General features: G+C 29.4%; 1 protein-coding gene across 1 annotated transcript in view; it reads right to left on the bottom strand.

Annotated features, from left to right (window-relative positions):
• The window catches only part of Idh3a (isocitrate dehydrogenase [NAD] subunit alpha, mitochondrial), a 48,208-nt gene extending 39,938 nt beyond the window's left edge, over positions 1-8,270 (bottom strand). The window contains exon 1 of the mRNA XM_075355134.1: positions 8,117-8,270. Within this exon, the coding sequence (XP_075211249.1) occupies positions 8,117-8,143 (27 nt within the window). The 5' untranslated portion in view covers positions 8,144-8,270. The remainder of the gene's footprint in view (positions 1-8,116) is intronic.
• Between the last annotated feature and the right edge of the window lie 10,748 nt (positions 8,271-19,018).

The raw sequence follows: 19,018 nt of genomic DNA on the forward strand, positions 1-19,018 counted from the left end.
ACAAAGTGGCCACACATTGAAATCTGCAATCTATAAATATTTAAACAACAAATCTTAAAGCATATTTAAAATACTAATTTTTTATATAATCTGCTAATAGAGTTATGGAATAATGAAAATGCAAAACTAAAAAACTGATGAAAAATTACTGCAAATAATTTTTTTAAGTATAATTAGCAGGAATTTGGAATAACAAAATCCTAAAGAATAAGTCAATTTGTCTATCCAGCAGTCCATGACTACTATACACCATAGCAGCTATAGAACACACTACACTTGAAGGGTTCACATGTAAGAATATTGACTACAAACTCTATAGCTGGTTTTTCACATTTTGTTTAGTTAGGTTATTTCAATATTCAAAAGTGAATTTATCATAATTCTGCATAAATTATGTATAATTTAGTACTGTATGTTAAGATGTCTTATACTACACAAATAAAAATAAATAGAAATATGATTTTAAATTACCTAAATCTGAAATTTTAAAAGCATCATAACTAAATCAAAGGATGATGAGCAATAAAAATTAAATTTTAATATTATTAAAAGAAATAATAAATTTGAATAGTAACTGACAGTTCATTGTTATCAATTCCATTATTTGAGTTATGGTTTACTTATTTTATATTATTTGTGTTGCATAATCTCAACACTACACTGCGTTATTATTTGTATTTTCAAAAGTTAATTTTTCTACTTTACTTTTTTCAGTTTATACTTTTGCAGAGATCTGCTTTATAAATGTTTAATTAATGTTTAGAAAATAAGTTTTTGTACATATTTTTTAAAATACTTTAAAAATTAACTAAATAAAAATGAAATTTTTTTCATGTAGCCATTATAAAATTATACATTGTTTTTATAAATAAAGCTTTTTTAATATTTCTGTTTGAAATAGTAGACATTTTTCATAAACAGATCCATAACAAAAGTTTTAAATAAAGATACTTCAATCATAACGATCTTAATAAACCACATTATTTAGTAATAATACGATAAGATATGATGGCTTGATTTTTATAACATTATATTGAGAAATTTGTACTACATTTTGAGGTTAAGATATACATTTTTAATTTTGAATCTGTCACAAAAATGTTAACTGTCAAATAGAATTTAAAAAAAAAATTTTAAACTTCACATGAATTTTATAAATACCAAAACTTAAAATATGGAAAAAATTCAATTAAAGTTTTTTTATGTTATAATAAAATTTATCAAAATTTCTCTAGCTTCTTAAAAAAAAACTTTTTTAAATTTTATAAAAGTCACAGCTACTTTGGAATTCTTATAAGGCTGCAACTTTTGGAAACTGGACTTTTACAATCACTTCAACAGAAGCCATCTTGACAGAACTACCACATGTTATGATATAGAAACAGAAAAATTCACATCTATTAGTATGCAGCCATTTATTTCTGGTCAGAAATAAGACAGCCAACATAAATAGTATATCAGTAGAATTAATCTCTTAGCTAAGTAACTGATAACAAAGGAAGATCATAACTGACATCACTGCAGCCAAAATGGCTTTATGGATATAACACGTCAACTATATGAGAATGCATACAAGTGGAGGAGACAAATGAATACACTCTATCTCACATACACACAGTTGTTCACAATATATCTGCCACTTGTAAAATACCATAACAAATGGGATGCCAATAAAACTTTAGTAAATATAAGTGGGCAATTTAATAAAATTAATTTTATGATCATGCTACAATGGGTAATAAAATATAAATTTATCTTTTATAAATTGTTTTAATTTAGATAACGTAAAACACCAGAAAGTAGATTACTTGTTTTAATAATATCAAAAAATTCACTATTTTTAATAGTAATAGTGCGTATATTGATTTTATTTTTAGTAAAAAAGTAAATTGCAAATAAAAGGGCACTATTTTCACTTTTAACAGAACATAAAAAGTCGATGTGAAGGAACAACTAAAAATGTCTAAATTTTCTTTAAGTATTAATCATTATACATAATGTATTAATAAAAAAACTAATAAATGAAATAAAACTATAGTATGTGATGATAAAAAAAAGGGTTGGGTAATTTTTTAAAAAATTTCCTCACAGAGTGGACAGCGATTTTTTTTCAGTATTAAATAATAAGATGTAATAAAGAATACTGTTAAGCCCGAATTTCCTACAGGAGACTGTCATTATAAGGGCGAGAATGTTAATTTTAAAAAATTCCAGTAATATTATCTTCATAATTTCCTAACCAACTTTTTAATTTCCTACTCACCCTGCTTGCAGTAAATAACCAACAAAACTAGTTTTATCAAGAAGGTTATAGGATTCAAAGATATGCACATATTATTAAGACATCAAAAAAAAAATCAATAAAATTTAAATATCAGTGAAGAGACATTTTTGATTATCTTTAAAATTTACACTACCTTAAATGTGTCGTTTTTTTAAATAATTGAGAATATACGTTTTCCAACATTTACTATAAAATTCAAACAACTTTACAGAGACAAAAATAAAAACTAACCACATTTAAAGATCCTTATACTTCAGGCATTGGGAAATGTTATTCTATAAAAAAAATCAGGAATTCTTTAGTTTAATACAGTTTTGAGTGCTACATTTTTTATGTTTAATTTTTTACTTAATGGAGTGGCTTTACTTAATTCAGTAAAAAAAATATGACAACATTCATTATTTCTTTTTTTTTGCATATAAATTGGGGATTCATTCTGACACAAAGCAGGATGTGGCAAGGAACTGAGAATAATATCATACTTTTCCTGGTTGAGTGAATGGATAAACAAGGAGTGGCATCAAGAAAATATGAAAAAATAAATTAAAATATGCAATGAAGCAAATTTTTAATAATAATCTTCATACCTTTTTTTTATACTATGATGTAATAATAATTAATTTTACTGAAATTAATCATTCAATATCAATATTTGCATAATAAAAAAAAAGCTTTTGGACTCATTTCATTAATTTATTAACTTTTCACACACATCTATTAATATTTTATACATTTATTATTTTTAAGTATTAATATAGAATGTATATGTTTTATAATTTATTTTAATAGCGGTCTGATCAGGGATTTATCAGTTTCCCTTGATTTGTCAATGCAAAGGCAGTTCCTTTTGTTATCCACATAAAAGCATATCTACTCATTCAAGATGTAATCAACAAAATATATAATATATTAATAAAATAAAATACTTAGTTATACACAACAAATTTTTTAAGAGGGATAACACCATAAAATCAAAAATTTATAACACGAATAAACAAACCTAAGATGTTACACAACACTATAAAATGTATAAGATCACTTTTATGTCATAATCAGGTTAATGAGCTAAACAATCTTACATGTTTTTGGTGATACTTTTTAAAAAATTAATGATTATAATCAGTAATCAATCAGGCTCGTGTTAGGAAAATGATTTCAGTTGTGAATTTTTTTATCACACCCTAAAAAATATTTTATATTGTAATAGTGTGTTAGCATACGAGATGATTATATCAGATAATGTAAATATGGAGCTAGCTATGTAGAATATGTACTTCCTTAATTTTGTGAATGAATTTAAATTTTACATTTTTAACTACAATTTATTTTCAATTATTAGGTGTGATCTGATAATTGGTGTTAGTTGAAAATCTTCATTACATACATTATTCATTAATGGTGTGTTTATTAGCATTGTTATTTGCACTAGTATTGGTAGTGGTAAAGTTTCTGATTTGAAAGCTTTGATCAAAATATTGCTACTGTGTCAACTAAGATCAACACGATGGTTGGGCATTCTCAACTATGAAACTGGCTTGGTAATATATGAAATAAAGGAGCTGTTCTTTAAATCTATTGCAAAACAAACAGAGTTATGGCAAATATGGATTTCATAAGCTAAAAATCTCTAATTGAATCTAAACCATATTCAGATACATTGATTACAAGACTGCAGATTGTAGGTTTTAAAACATTGAATCGCTAAAAAAAAAATGAGAGGAAAGGAAAAGTAAAGAGTCTTTACGGGCTGAAAAACTGAATGAAAGATGCTGATAATTACTATAGCTATAGATAAACCAGACTTATTATGGATTAGTCATTAGGAAGGATGTAGATGAAGTAAAGCCTGTGAAACAAGCTCTCTGGGCTCTATATTTTTATAAGTTGTCAACACATGAAAAAAAGTACAAACTTATGTAATTGTGGTGAAAATTCATAGGAAGTTTCAGGAGGTAATTATGAACATAAAAATACCATCTCTACAAAAAACCAAGAATGTTAAAAAAACTTATTTTCAGGACCTTGCAGATATTATATAAATATAATTTATATAATATAATTAATGTATTTATTATATAAAATAATGCACCCACAAAATGGTAAAACAAAAGATGTAAATTAAAATTTTAATAATATAACTTGGAGTAAAACACTTAAAAATACATTTATCACAAATACTATAAAAATTTGAATTTATGGTGCAGTAGGAACATTTAATAAGAGAAATTTTATTAAATTTATTTGAGAAGAGTGTGGACTTCATTCAAGGAAGTAGATGGTTGCTATAATTAAATGACTGGAAATGAAACAGATGAGAAATGCTGAAGTAAATAATTAAACCAGGCAAAGTAAATAAATGATGTATTGGGTGGTTTTTAAACCATCCAATACATCATTCAGATCTTTCACTTAATTCACTGCAATAGTAACCAAATTTTATAATTTTTCTGTGGAAAGAGTAATATAGTAATGTTTTCTTAAATCATTGTTTTTCAAGATTTTTGCTAACTTTCACTAATTTACAACAACAAACAAATATAATTCAAAAGAAACAAATCTTGGGAACAAATTCTAAGTCAACTATATTAATGGAAATAGGTTTGAGAACTACTAAAACTAATATTTCACGGATGAAATTTGAGATTTTTCTGAACTTAAACAATGCCCTTTTCATTGTGCAGATCTTATATTTTTTATAATGTGGCCTAAAGATCAGCATCTGGCCAATCAATTTTCAAATTAAATTAATATAAAAATGAATATATTTTGGTGTCGTGTGTAAATGAGGACATTCATTTTTTCCATAAACTGTACGACTGCTTTCATAAATTGCTTGTGTAACTAATACGTTTTGATATTTACTTATCAAACTGATGACTGACTTAAGTCATTAATGGCAGGGAAGATCTTCATGAAATGAGCATCTTATACTACCATCACTGGAACTTTACTAAATAAGAACCATTATTTGAAGTTATAAAAAGCTTTGCATTACTTGAATTCATTCATTTACATGAGGGACGCTTGTATGTTTGCAAATTTCACAAATTATCCATTTGCAGAAGCATGTTTTCTGCTTTGTTCATTTTCACAATTAATTTTTTCAATTCAATTAATTTTTTGAGAGTGTCATATCTGCAATTATGTTATGCATGTTTCTCACGCAAGTGCTCCAGTTGACTTCTGGCCACCATCAATTGACCAGAAACAACTAAATTATGCAGGGTAGAACACAAAATGATCCAACGTTTGTTTTGGCAATAATTGTTTAGGTTAATAATTTTTGTTTTATGTTGGCAGAAGTGACAGCAGTTCATGAATATTAGTTACTTGCCTCTTGGAAGGGGAGACTTCCCCTACAACTGGAAAGTTGCATGGTTAGTCCTGGTCCCTAAACCAGGAAACTGGTTGAAGGAGAATAAGATTTATAGATCTTATTAATTCAATAGAAAAACTGTACGAACGGATGATTGCTAGACAGTTACTGGAGGAGACACAGCTCTCTGGTGGTTTCTCAGACAATCAGTACGGCTTCATCCAGGGACACTCTACTGTTGATGCTATTAACTACATAATGTGATGTGCTGTAATCAAGGCTGCTGGAACAAGAAGGAAGAGACAAAAGGAGCTGGCTGCCAATAAAATGGTGGTGTTGCAGATGGTTGGCCGACGGAAATTGAAAGATATGACTTGTAGTAGTAGATGGACAAATAATAAAGGATAGGGTAGTTAAGTACTTAAGGGCATACTTGGAGAGATCCAGGAAATTTACTACCCATGCCAGGGAGGCTGTTGCAAAAGCTCAGAGGACTAGGTGAAGGACAGCTCCCTCTGAGCTGTCCGCTGGTCCGCGCTTGCATGATTGGCGATGGTGATGACGCATGGGGACTCTGAATCTCCTGGGTCTCAAGGCTCCCACCAGGGCCATGGTAATGCTTCAATGCCAGTCTGGCCCTGGACGGAGGAAGTTGGTGAGGGGGTTTAGGTTTAGTCGGTAGGGTGCAGGAACATATACACACTTTAATTAACACCTTGCGGAACCTTTGGTGAATCCGACACTGCCCCAAACTGGGTGTACATTACTGGTATGCCCTCCTCACAAAAAAAAAATTCTTCTCTTTCCAAACATTGTGTATTGTTCCAAGATGGCTGACAAAGGAAGATTGACTGTTGAACAGTGCGTAAAGACTTTGTTGTTTTTTAATGAAATAAAAAGTGTAGTGCTTTCAACAGCACAACTTGGGATTTCTAGGCCATCTGTGCAGTGAATTTTAAAAACTGATTTGCATTTCTATCCGTACACAATAAAAGTGTTGCCTAAATTAACAGTTTACAAACATCAATGAATGGCATTTGCTGAATGGGCCGTGAACCAAAATGTATTGTTGAACAATGTTTGGTTTTTTAGATGAGGCACATTTTCACCTAGACAGGGTTATTAATAAACAAAATGGGGTTTTTGGGCTTCCAAAAGCCTACATGTGCTTCATGAAAAGGTTACACTCCAAGAATTATGATACATGCCACTACCTTGAGTCGTGGGATAACAGGGCCATTATTTTAACGACAGTTAATTATCTAAACATACTGTGTAATAATTTTGTTCCTCAGCTTCTCGGAAAAGGGATTCAATTAGAAAACAAGTGGTTCATGCAGGATGGAGCCAGACCGCACACAGCAAACGTTTTAGACTTTCTGCATAAAAATTTTAATGCAAATGTCATTTCAAATCAATTTCCTAAGTTTTGCGTGTGGACAGAACTGGACCCCAAACAGTTCTGATTTTAATCTGTGTGGTTATTTTCCTAAATCTTTTTCTAAAGAAAAAGATTTTCCCTAAACAACGTTGTACAGTGATGGAACAACAAGTGATGATCATTGAGGTGTGCAATGACATAACAGAGGATATGTATTGTTGAGTTATAACAACATTTCGTGTTGAAGAAGTTGCTAGATGTGACAATGGTCATATTGAACATGTGATAAGCAGAACATAATCTCCAAGTATACAGTTTGTATTTTACTTTTCTGTACTGCGATTCAAATAAATATTTTTTAAAAAACCAAATATTGGATCATTTAGTGCACCACCCTGTATGTACGACTTATGGAAGTAATTACACAACATACTTTAAGGAAAAATTAATACATCCATTAATGCATAAATATAAACAATTCTTAGGTTATATAGGATTTTTATAAATAATTTTTATCCAAGGTCCTCTGAATTTAAATTATTTTCAGTAAAAAATGTTATGGGTAATCCAATAATAAACTATAGCATGGAAAATAACGCATATAAAGCTGTCATACAATCGTTGCTTCAATAACTCAATATTTAATAGTATTAAAAAAGAAAATGATATTCAATATTTAATTACAACACTTTGCAAAAAAAAAAAATCAGTTACAAGGTTTACAACATTAATTTGAATATACTAATAGACATTTTAATCTGAAAAACCGCCACCCGGATCAACAAAGCAGTACTCCTCAAACTAAAATTAAAAATACTGCAGAGAGAAACTAGAGGGAATACTATCTACTAAAGAAAACTCGAACAATGAAAATGAACGAGAAAAGTCCAGTAAATGGTAATTTATTTCAATGTAATTTAAACAAACTAAATTCTAAAAATAGGTTACATATTAACCTTACATAAGGAAAGAACAAAGCTGAGGGCACGTACTATTTACCCTTGTCAAATTTATTCCCTTAAAAAACTAAATATCTGATATAAATATACAGCATTCACGTAAATCAATTCCTTAATAAATAAAATTATAAATTAAATTAATAAATACTGAATTAACACTTCATCGACGTACTCACCACTCGCTTCATTAACGACGCAGCCATTTTAACGAAGAGAATTTAAAAATTAATATAATCAGCTGACTACGTGATTCATTTTACGTATATCTAACAGGCATATGTAATAAATTATTTATTTAAAATGCGTAAAATACTACCCCTCATGTAACAATAAGTTGTCTGTTTGACTTTGCGAATCCTAATTTCATAGGTTCTTATGTAAATTTGAAAATATTTATCTAAAGGTAATTAAATCAAAGATAAATTTAAACTTGAAAATACTTTAGACATATCTAAATGGTATTTGAATACGTCTCCTAATTTTTTTTATCTTTGTACTGTTTGTTAATATTTTATCTTTACTTGGAATCCTAACTTATTTTAGTATGTATATTTTCATTTATAGTACAGGTACACATGACATGTATGGGAAAAAATCGAAAGTTACTCTTGTCCTTTACTGATGGGTTCGAAGAATATATTTAGCTTTTTCGTTTACTAAAGAAAACTATTTTATTATTTTTGTAAAATTAAATTTGAAATGTTTAGGACGAATAAACTATTTTGATAAATAAATTTAAATATATTTGTGTTTATATAATCATGTATACATACCGGTCATTTCCAATTGTTAATTTACTGCGTGCGATATGGTGAATTTAAAGCAGGTGTTGAGATAAGTTACTATTTAATATTGTTAATAGTAATTATTTGGAGTTATAGAATTATATATGCCGCTGTATACAAAATATGGAGGCTTGGACGTATCTTCGAACAAAAGCATTTTAATATCCTGGATTAAATTACATACTTTTAAATATCGACTCGTTTTATTACAATATCTTTTGTTTTTATGTTAATGATAATTAGCAATTGTTTAAAAATAATTAATTTTCTGATTCCTTTCTTATTTCAATATAAACTTTTAAAACAACAAACTGGATTAAATTTAATAACTTATTTAGTTTAATTAATCTAATTTATTTAATAATAATAATTTTATTTATTTAATTTGATTTTATATCACTGAAGATGGTCACAAGAGCTTTTTGAAGTTCTTTTGTTGAAAATGTTACATTAATTTAAAACCTTACAGTATATTTAGTTTGGCTTGTTGTTTCAAACTTTCTAGTTTTAAGTAGTTTTAATAGCTGCCCATCATGGACAATCAAAATAAATTATTATTTTTTTTATTACTATTGTCAAGAAAACTTTTCAGAACTACCGGGTAGCTTTTCCTTTAGTGTTGTAGATTGGTTGTAGGTTGTATGGTTTGGTCTTTAATTAGAAACCATAATAAAAAATATGAAGTGATAAAAACGAGTAACGGAGATAGCTTAAACTAAAATTTATTGTAGGTCAGATAGCTGCTATTGTATTTGTAGCTACAAACAGACAGGGTAAGTTAGAAGAGTTTAAGTGATCAAGTAGGCTGTTCAAAATGTTAAGGTATTAATGGCTTCATCATCTTTACATATATATGCACAGAGCTATTCTAAGTCTTAGTGAATGGCAGGAAAGTTGTTTAGAAAAGTACCATAATAAATGAAAAATCTACATTTGGAAAAACAAATGTAATAGTAAATTATGAGCTAGTTCAGTTTTTAAAATAGTAAAATTATTAAACACAAAAATTATGAATCACCTGCTATGTGAACAGACTTCTTTACAAGCTATTTCTAATAAATATAAGAGATCTTGTAAAGGATTTGAGATTGTAGAATAACAGTGGCTTCTTTACATCTTATACCTACTGTAAGCACATTATACCTACCTATAGATAAGGCATAGATACATTCTCTTATGTAAATCAGCTTTGGATAAAATCATGAAAACTTTTACATTTAATCATACCCTATATTTGATCACTTTAAATCTCCACTTTACTTACATAAAAAAAAATATAGTTGAGATAAATGTAATAAAGCAAGGTATCCAAATAAAAAATGTTATATTTTTACAAATCTAGTTATTACATTATATTAATGCATTTTACATAATCAATAATTTATATTGCATCTTTAAAACTCTTGTAGTAGTTTGAACAGTTGTGAATCTAGTGCATGCTGCATCCACAGCTGGTTGCCTGAACTTGTTGCCACCATTTTTGGCCATCACCTGTTCAAGAACTACTAAAAGCAAAATCAAGTGTATTTTTAAACTTTTTTTTTTGAAACTATCTCAAAAATGTCAAAACTGTATTTTGAATTTTACTTACCAATCATGGTCAAAAATTTAAGTTTGCAAAATTTTCTCTTTATATATTTACTTTATAAAAGCTTATGTAAAGCTTTATAAAGCTTAAGTATAATGAATGTTAATCATTTTTGTATTGTTTAAAGACAAAATTTTCAAAAAAGAATATTAAAAAATTTAATAATTATTTTCTGAAATAGACCAATTTCCTTTATACGTTTGCAATTTTCAAGCATTTTCTATATATTTATATCAAGGTACAGATGTGTGTTATAATAATAAAGAAACCAGTAGCCATTAATGTAAAATGTTTCTTGGTATTTTGGGAGTAAACCAACATATCTAATCACATCATTGCAATAAGCATACCAGTCAGTTTATGCACAGCCTAATGTCAGATCAGTACATTACCTGAATTATAGTGTTCAGTTTCATTTTGTAAAAAGCTACGGAGGTTCCCGGAAATATTTTTGATTTGCATAAATTTAAAGAATAGTGTATTTGTTTCTTTGAAATGTGAAATACTTTTTTAAGGGAGAAAAAATGTAATAATTGCTGTAACTTGCCAATAAGTGTAACTGAAAGTCAAGAAAGGTGGCTTGCAATAAAACTGAGTGCAGACAAGATGTTCAATTACGGCCTAATTCCTGGTTAAATCACTCAAGATTACCTTACAGGAAAGTATAGTTATTTATTTAGAATTGAAGCTACAAATTTATACGGATTTGAATACTAGATCATGGATACTGGTGTTCTTTGGTGGTTGGGTTTCAATTAACCACATATTTCAGGAATGGTCGACCTGAGACTGTACAAGACTACACTTCATTTACATTCACACATACAATCCTCATTCATTCTCTGAAGTACCTGATGGTTGTTCCAAAGGCTAACCAGAAAAAAAAGAAAGTTGAACCTACAAGATGGTGAATATAATGTTTTGTGAGCGTGAGCTACAAACAAACTACAATAGGTATGTGGATTGGTGTAACTACTTGCGAGATTTGTGTGCTGCTAACCTTTTAGAAATATCCAAAGTAATAGGAGGGTAAGGGTTAACTGTTAAAATTGATGAGTCTTTGTTTGCAAAATGCAAGTGTAATGTTGACTGGGTTTTCAAACAGCAATGGATTTTTTGAGACAAGAATATGAATAAACATTTCAAACATAGCATTATTAATTACACCATATATTTATCTATACATAGATCCTGCATCAGATGTGCACACTAGTATCATTGAATAATCTACTGTATTGCAAAATCTTCTTTTAGGTGGCATTATGGAAATCACTTGTAAATGATAAACAGCTATGAGTGTCCCATAATTCACAGTATCTTGTGAATTTATGCGGAGGATAGCCTATAAGCAGATACCAGTCCACTTAAGTGTATAATAGAATCTACCGGTATGCCAATTTTTATTGGCTGCCACAATAACATGTGTGTAAGTATGTTGGTTTAACAACAATAGTGTCCATTTTCATTAAATAATTTTCTTCCATATTTACTGTAGTTTTTTTTTTTAACTTCTTCATGTACCAGATTATTGTAAAATGAAACAGATACATTCAGTTATTATTAATCTTTTGCTGTGAGCGTGTCAGATCGTGCGGGTACAGAGTGTTATTTTACGTATTCTGTGTAATTCATTTAATAGTGGTTTAATTATCACGTCACGAAAAAAAAATTCACGCGAGAGGGAAAGGCACACATCAGGAGGTTAGAGAATGCCGAAACTAATAAGGATATCGCCCAATAATTAGGCGTTGGTCATTCGACAGTTTCGGTGATACGGAAGAACCGTGAAAAAATAAGGGAAAAATTTGAAACAAATTCTCTGAAATCAAACAAATTACGGCCTAGTCAATATATGATGTAGACTAAGCACTGTTAAAATGGTTTAACAACCAGAGGACTAGTAACATCCCTATTGGCGGTCCTATATTGCAAGGTTAGGCAAACGATTTTTCTGAAAAATTCGGTAGACCACGTGAAATAATTTCAGCTTGAATACGACGGTTCCATCAGTGTCATGATATTGTATCGGGGAGAATCAGTGGCGAGGGCGCAGCAGCTCCGACCGGTGTTTCAGAAAAATGGGTAGAAACCATTTTGCCAAAATTAAAAGAAGGCTATTCGGACGAAGAAATCTGTAATGCTGATGATTCCGGTCTTTTTTTTAAACTGACGCCGGAAAGAACCCTTCGGTTTAATGGCGTAAAGAGTTCGGGTGGAAAATAATCAAAAGAAAGATTAACAGTAATAATTGCTACAAATATGACTGGAACCTTCAAAAAATTTCTGGTTGTAGAGAAAAGTGCTAAACCCCGATATTTTAAAAGTTGGAAATCGCTTCCTGTTATGCACGAAAGTAACAAGAAAGCTTGGATGACAAGTGATACTTTACGTCTCGGTTACGAAAATGGGACCGTGAATTAAATATTGAAAATGACAAAATACTGCTGCTCATTGACAAGTGTACGGGCTCATCCACACGTCGAAAATCTTCCGTGTATAACGTTACTGTTCTTACCATTGAAAACACCAGCGGTCTTACAGCCCTTAGATCAAGGCGTGATCAAGTCGGTAAAAGTCTACTACAAAAAAACACCTAATTTTACAAATAATTCAAGATTTAGATCAAAAATAGAAAACACAAATAACTATTCTGACCACAGGCTGATGAAGTTACCCACGTTGCATTTGAAGAAGAATCTTTAGGATCTTTAAGAATGGGGTAATAACTCTGCAAAACCAGTTGTCAAATAAATGCATTGTTTGCAGATTATCAAGAGATTGGCAAAGATTTAGAAATGTTGAAACTGTAACAGATGATGATGTAGTGGCTTCAGTACTAGTAGAAGTAGACGGGGACGTAGGTATTGAAACGAAGGTTCACTATAGCGACATCGATGAAGACATCAACCCGCCAAATCTTCCAGAAGTTTTAGCGGCAATGAAAACCGTTTGCCGGTTTCTTAGTTTAACAGAAGTTTCTGATGAAAAAAAAGAAGAATTTTGTTTTGATTTAGAAAAGAAAATTCAAAAACTGTATTACAACACAAAATGTTTGAAACAGCAAAATAATAGACTTTTTGCAGAAAAAGTAATTTTTACAATTTTGCTCTATCTTGTTTTACTCTATGTATTTATATTAATTATTGCATAGTTTTGTTTTTATTTTTATAATATTTTTGCGGGAATAAATTATTATGATTACTGTATTACAATACCTGTGTAGATGGCATATATTAGTAGTACCAGTAAGCTATTTAAACATCAGCTACTGTGACTGTCGGTTATAATGACCTAAAATCATCGATCCCTTGGAGATCACTATAAACGATATTTACTGTACTTTCATCAACTTTTCTTTCAGTCTCTCATCCCTCATCCACCTCTGCTTTATTTAAGCAGGGGCCACCAGTCAATTTTCAAGCTCTACTAACAGTGGGAAGCATAGTTTTAGTACAAAAATGGGATTTTAATACATTTTTAAAATAAAATTAAAGCAGTTTATGAAAACAGAATTTTCAGTAACAATAGATAATTATAATTATGCTGAAAACTTAGCATCCAACTATGGCTTTGTGTTCAGAGCTTTGTGTCCTTTAACACACACTTTTCTTGTTTAAAGATGACTTCACATAATTTATTGTTAGTCAAGATGTGTTCATCCTGCCAGCAGATGCTATAAAATTTCCTGTCCATTGTTGGGTAATAATATTGTTATTATGAACTATGGTACGATCACAAAGGATAATAAACACAATATCAGAAAATTGAGACAATTTGGGAGTTAATGCTTAAAACACTAAACCATTAATATTTATGAAAAGAGTCATGTAGCAAGTGTGAGAGGTGTTGTATGAAAGAGGAAGAAATTAAATTTGTAAGCAATTTACTTATGCTTTATTTTACAGTGTGATTATTGCTGGGAACAGAATATTCAGCCAGACAGCAAAAATTAAAGGAAGTTTGGCCTAAGTTCTGTGCATTCTGAACTACATTTTGCTTAAAAAACACTAGACAGTGAATAGAAATTAAGTAGGGAATGTTTATAAAACAATTGTCAGTCAGTGATTTACATAGTTCTAAATTTTGAAGCTTTGGTATGGGAGTAGGAGAGCTTAAAAAATTTAAATTGTGATTAAGAGAAATGTGTTCTGGTTTTACCCTTAACTGCATCTTATTATGGTGTCCCTAACCATAATAAGATGGGAATTTGACTAATTTTAGAGTATGCATATTTTTTTAGATGTAACAGATTAAAGATAGTTAGGAATAAGAATTTGCCAAAGATATACTGCAATGAGATTCATCATGTGATAATTAATGTTATTGGTTATATAATATGAAAGTATTAGGAAAATATGCCATGTAAGAAAATTGGAAAGGTTATATGAGATAGTTTCTGAGCAATGAGAGTGATGTATAGTATTTATTGAAGGGGATTGTTGAGTGGTGTAGTTAAATTCTGTATGAATCATAAAAGTAAAAGAAATAAAAAAGGAAATAATATTGTATAATTATTCTATTTTAGTTTTTAGGATATGCAGGTTGCTCTCTGTCTCTCTCTCTCTCTCTTTGAGAGAGAGAGAGAGACAAAGACAGAGAGAGACTAAGTGTCATAGCATTTTCATGAAATGGTATGACACTTTGAGAAACATTAAAAAATTTTTTTCCTATTAATGTTTTTCATCCACTATACTCATTACCATTAATAGAGACAGGTTACGCATACAGCATATAATCTCCGCCTTAGGATCTCAGTTCATAGACACATATATTATGTTCTTTAATAGACAGGCTGTTTAAAATAGTATGCAATGTTTTGCTCACTGTGTGTGTAATTTCTGTACAGTTCATAGCATACACGTACACTGCACAATGAAAACACGGCACTGTTTTGCGGAAACTTGTATAAGATTATGCGGAATAGGAGAATTGGGTTGTATTGGGGATATTACTCCCCCTAAGAGCTCATAGCAAGCTCTTAGCTTTACAGAACAATCTATGAAGAGAATATACTTTCTGACTTTTAATTTTTACCCTAAATGAATTAATTGGTAATTCTCACATTACTTGTTATTCGGGGAAAAAAACATTGAGGATGCTCTTGTCCCAAACATCCTGTGCATTCTATGTGTATTATGTACATCAAATGAGTCAACTATTTGTATTTATATGGACTTCGGGGCGTGTTGGTATCTCAGGAAATGAAAACCCAGATGAAGCCACCAGACTGACAACAAATAGTAAGAATACAGATATACTAGTGACAGACATCATAAATAGTCTAACAAAGATTATCAGAAACATTTGTAGTATAGAATGGAGAAAATTAAATGCGAATAAAATCATTTCATACAAAATGGAAGGAAATTTTATTCATATAAAGTCAGAAATTTATAAATGCTTTTTGACAAAGAAAGGTAAATGTGTAGTGAAAGTATATACTATTGAATGTTAAGCATCTACTTGAAGAGTACATGATATATGAAATCCTAAGAAAGAGATATGGATTAAAAAGCAATGTAGCTGCTAATTTGAAAAACGGTAAGGAAGAAACAATATCTTCATATCAGCAGATTGTTAACAAGTTTGTATTAGTCTTAGTGAAATAAGAACGTGTGTTACAGGGTTCCCTGAAAATTCTGAGAGTGGTTTTCCCTGACTTTTGCTGACTATTTTCAGAATTTTCCCTGACTCTTTCCATGATATAGATGAAATCTTTCTTTTTTCTGTTTAGCCTCTGGAAATTACCATTCAGGTATTACTTTAGAGGATGAATGAGAATGATATGTATGAGTGTAAATAAAGTGTAGTCTTGTACAGTCTCATTTCGACCATTTCTGAGAAGTATGGTTAATTGAAACCTAACCACCAAAGAACACTGGTATCCACAATCTAGTATTCAAATCTGTGTAAAAGTAACTGCCTTTACTAGGACTTGAATACTGGAACTCTTGACTTCCAAACCGGCTGATTTAGATGAAGTCTAATGATATTTTTCCAAACAATTTTCAACATAGATCATAATTATTTGGAGACTCAAAAACTGGTGATATTTTCCAATATCGATATAAAATTAATCTCAAAGTAACATGAAAATATTACATTGAGATTAAATACACAGTAGAAGTATTTTAATCTTATTCACAAAAATAATTGGGGATAGAGAATACATGAATCTTAAAATATTTCTCAGTAAAAATATTTTTAAATACTCTTCTCTAGTTGATTCTATAATAATCCGCTTAACTTGAAGATTACTTGAGAACTTTGAGTACTTGCACACTCATAATATATGTAAATTGTTAGATTCACATTTGAAATTTGCAACCTTGTTTAAAAAAATTCATTGAATCCATCCAATTTCATTTCATTGTGATCTGGCTAGATCTTTATCTAATTAATAAATAAATAAGATTTGGTTGGATTTAATTGGTTGTCCATTGAATTGGAATTGATTAATTGCCTTAATCCTATCCAAATGAAGGTGATACTCAGTCACTAAAGTAACAGTACTATTCTTTATACAAAAACCGATGTTCACTGGAGTAGTGAATATCATCACGGTTAGAAAAAGTAACTCTAATTAGTGCCTCTTGTATTTCGGTTCTTTTATGTTTTTCATATCTTAAGAAAATACAAAGAACATGACAAATTAATTAACCCTTTCTTTGTGAAACATTGCTTTTTTTTATTAAAATTTTCTGAGACAATCTGTTTTCTAATTTAAAAACATAAGTAAAATTTTGTAATTGGTATGTAGATATGGATTCAGTTGTAAATATTATTCACCAAATACAAACAAGAAGTAAAATAACTCACCAATTGGAGTGCTTTCAAAGTATTATTTCTTCAGTCCCATTATGTTATTAATTGAACACATAAAATTAAAATAAAATGACTAAGTAACCAAATCATTTAAAATGAAACCACTTTCTTTTACCATGGTCAGAGACCTCAGAGGTCTGTTACTGATTAATGTTTCATGTAATAAAATAAAATAATATAATGCTGTTTAATATGAAGTGATAATTTGAAAACTCTCAAACATGTGAGTGTTCTTGCTGTTTGTTTGTCTGATTTGACATAATATTTAAAATTGGTATTATATTTTAGTGAAGCTGCTATGGGACTGTGGAAAGTAGAATGTTACATTTATACTATTCTGTATTTATTGAGATGTTAAATTAATTAAAGATAAAAGATATTAATAAATTAATTTTGTTTAGGACCAAAGATTTTAATACATTTTTTGTTATGAAAGCATCAACTTGTTAGTGTGTTCAATTTTCACTTAAATATCAATTTAAGAGAAAATTGAATACATCTGATTAGAGAAAATTTTATTTTTAATTTGCAGTAAAGTTTTGTGGAATTAGATAATCAAGCAGTGTAGGCCTTCATGGCATGAGTGGCAGCATCTCGGGCTTTCATGTAGAGGTCTTGGGTTCAAACCCGGTTAAGCATGGCATTTTTCACACACTACAAAAATTGTCATTCATCTCATGCTCTGAAGTAATATCTGACTGTGGTCCCAGAGAAAAAAAATCAGTAACCAGCTCAAAATAAATTTTTGTCACTATTGGCTCAATATCATTATTTAGATATTCTTCTGTTTATATATTGTTACTAAGTATTTTAATATTGTTGGTGAATAATTTTGAGATATTTATTTTGTTATTTATCAATATCAATATAATAATTTTTAGAAAAAACTAAGCTAATTAATTATAATTGAAGACAACCTGAACACCATACTCTATAAATTGAATAAACTGATCTATTAGAAATAAAATTAAAAAAAAAAACAACTTCATGAAAAGCTTGTATCTTAAATGGAAAGGTTAATGAAAATTAAGAGTAAAGCTGAATTTCATAATAAAGAAAATAAATCCTAATAATAAAAATAATAATAAAAATAAATCCTTCTTTATTGTTAAAACAGAAATATTATTTAAAATAATTTCCTTTCTTATTAATTTATGCTATGGATAAAAGAAGAAATAATATTTTTAATTTTGATGTAAAAACTAAAATTATATTCTAATATTTCACAAAGATATATTAAACATTCTAAAGTATGTTATATCAAATGTGTGGAATTACAATATCATCAATATTTTGTAAATAAATGCAAAAAAGGAAGGGGGTTGTTTTGGTCAGCCTTATATTTAGTTGTTTGAAACATGTTATTTTACAAAACAGCAAGCAAATTGAGGCAAAAAATGAAAAGTAAAACGATGAAAAATAAAAGTCTTAATTAAAAGGATAAGCACGTAGTAATTGACAAGCTGTATACATTATTGGGACTGCAGAATATTAATGTAATACATAATAAAATGTAAAGAAGTGGATTCACCCAAGAAAATAATAGAATGCAGGAAAAGGGATAAGTAAATCTGGAGGTAACAGTGTGAGAAGAAAGTCTGGATAGACAAATGAGCCTAAAGGAAAATGTTAGATCAGCAAATGTGCAATGGATAGTACAACAAGCATCCTTCACCTTTAGCAGATCTAACTTTTTAGTTAGACTTTGACCATGGTCAAAGAAAGCGATTTACATTTTAAATGATTTGGCTACTTTAGTCATTTTATTTTAATTTTGTGTTCAATTAATAACATAATGAGAGTGAAGAAGTGGTACTTTGAAAGCACTCCAAATGGTGAGTTATTTTACTTCTTGTTTGTATTTGGTGAATAATATTTAC

Source organism: Lycorma delicatula, chromosome 1, assembly GCF_047948215.1.
Source record: "Lycorma delicatula isolate Av1 chromosome 1, ASM4794821v1, whole genome shotgun sequence".
Classification (NCBI taxonomy): Eukaryota; Metazoa; Arthropoda; class Insecta; order Hemiptera; family Fulgoridae; genus Lycorma; species Lycorma delicatula.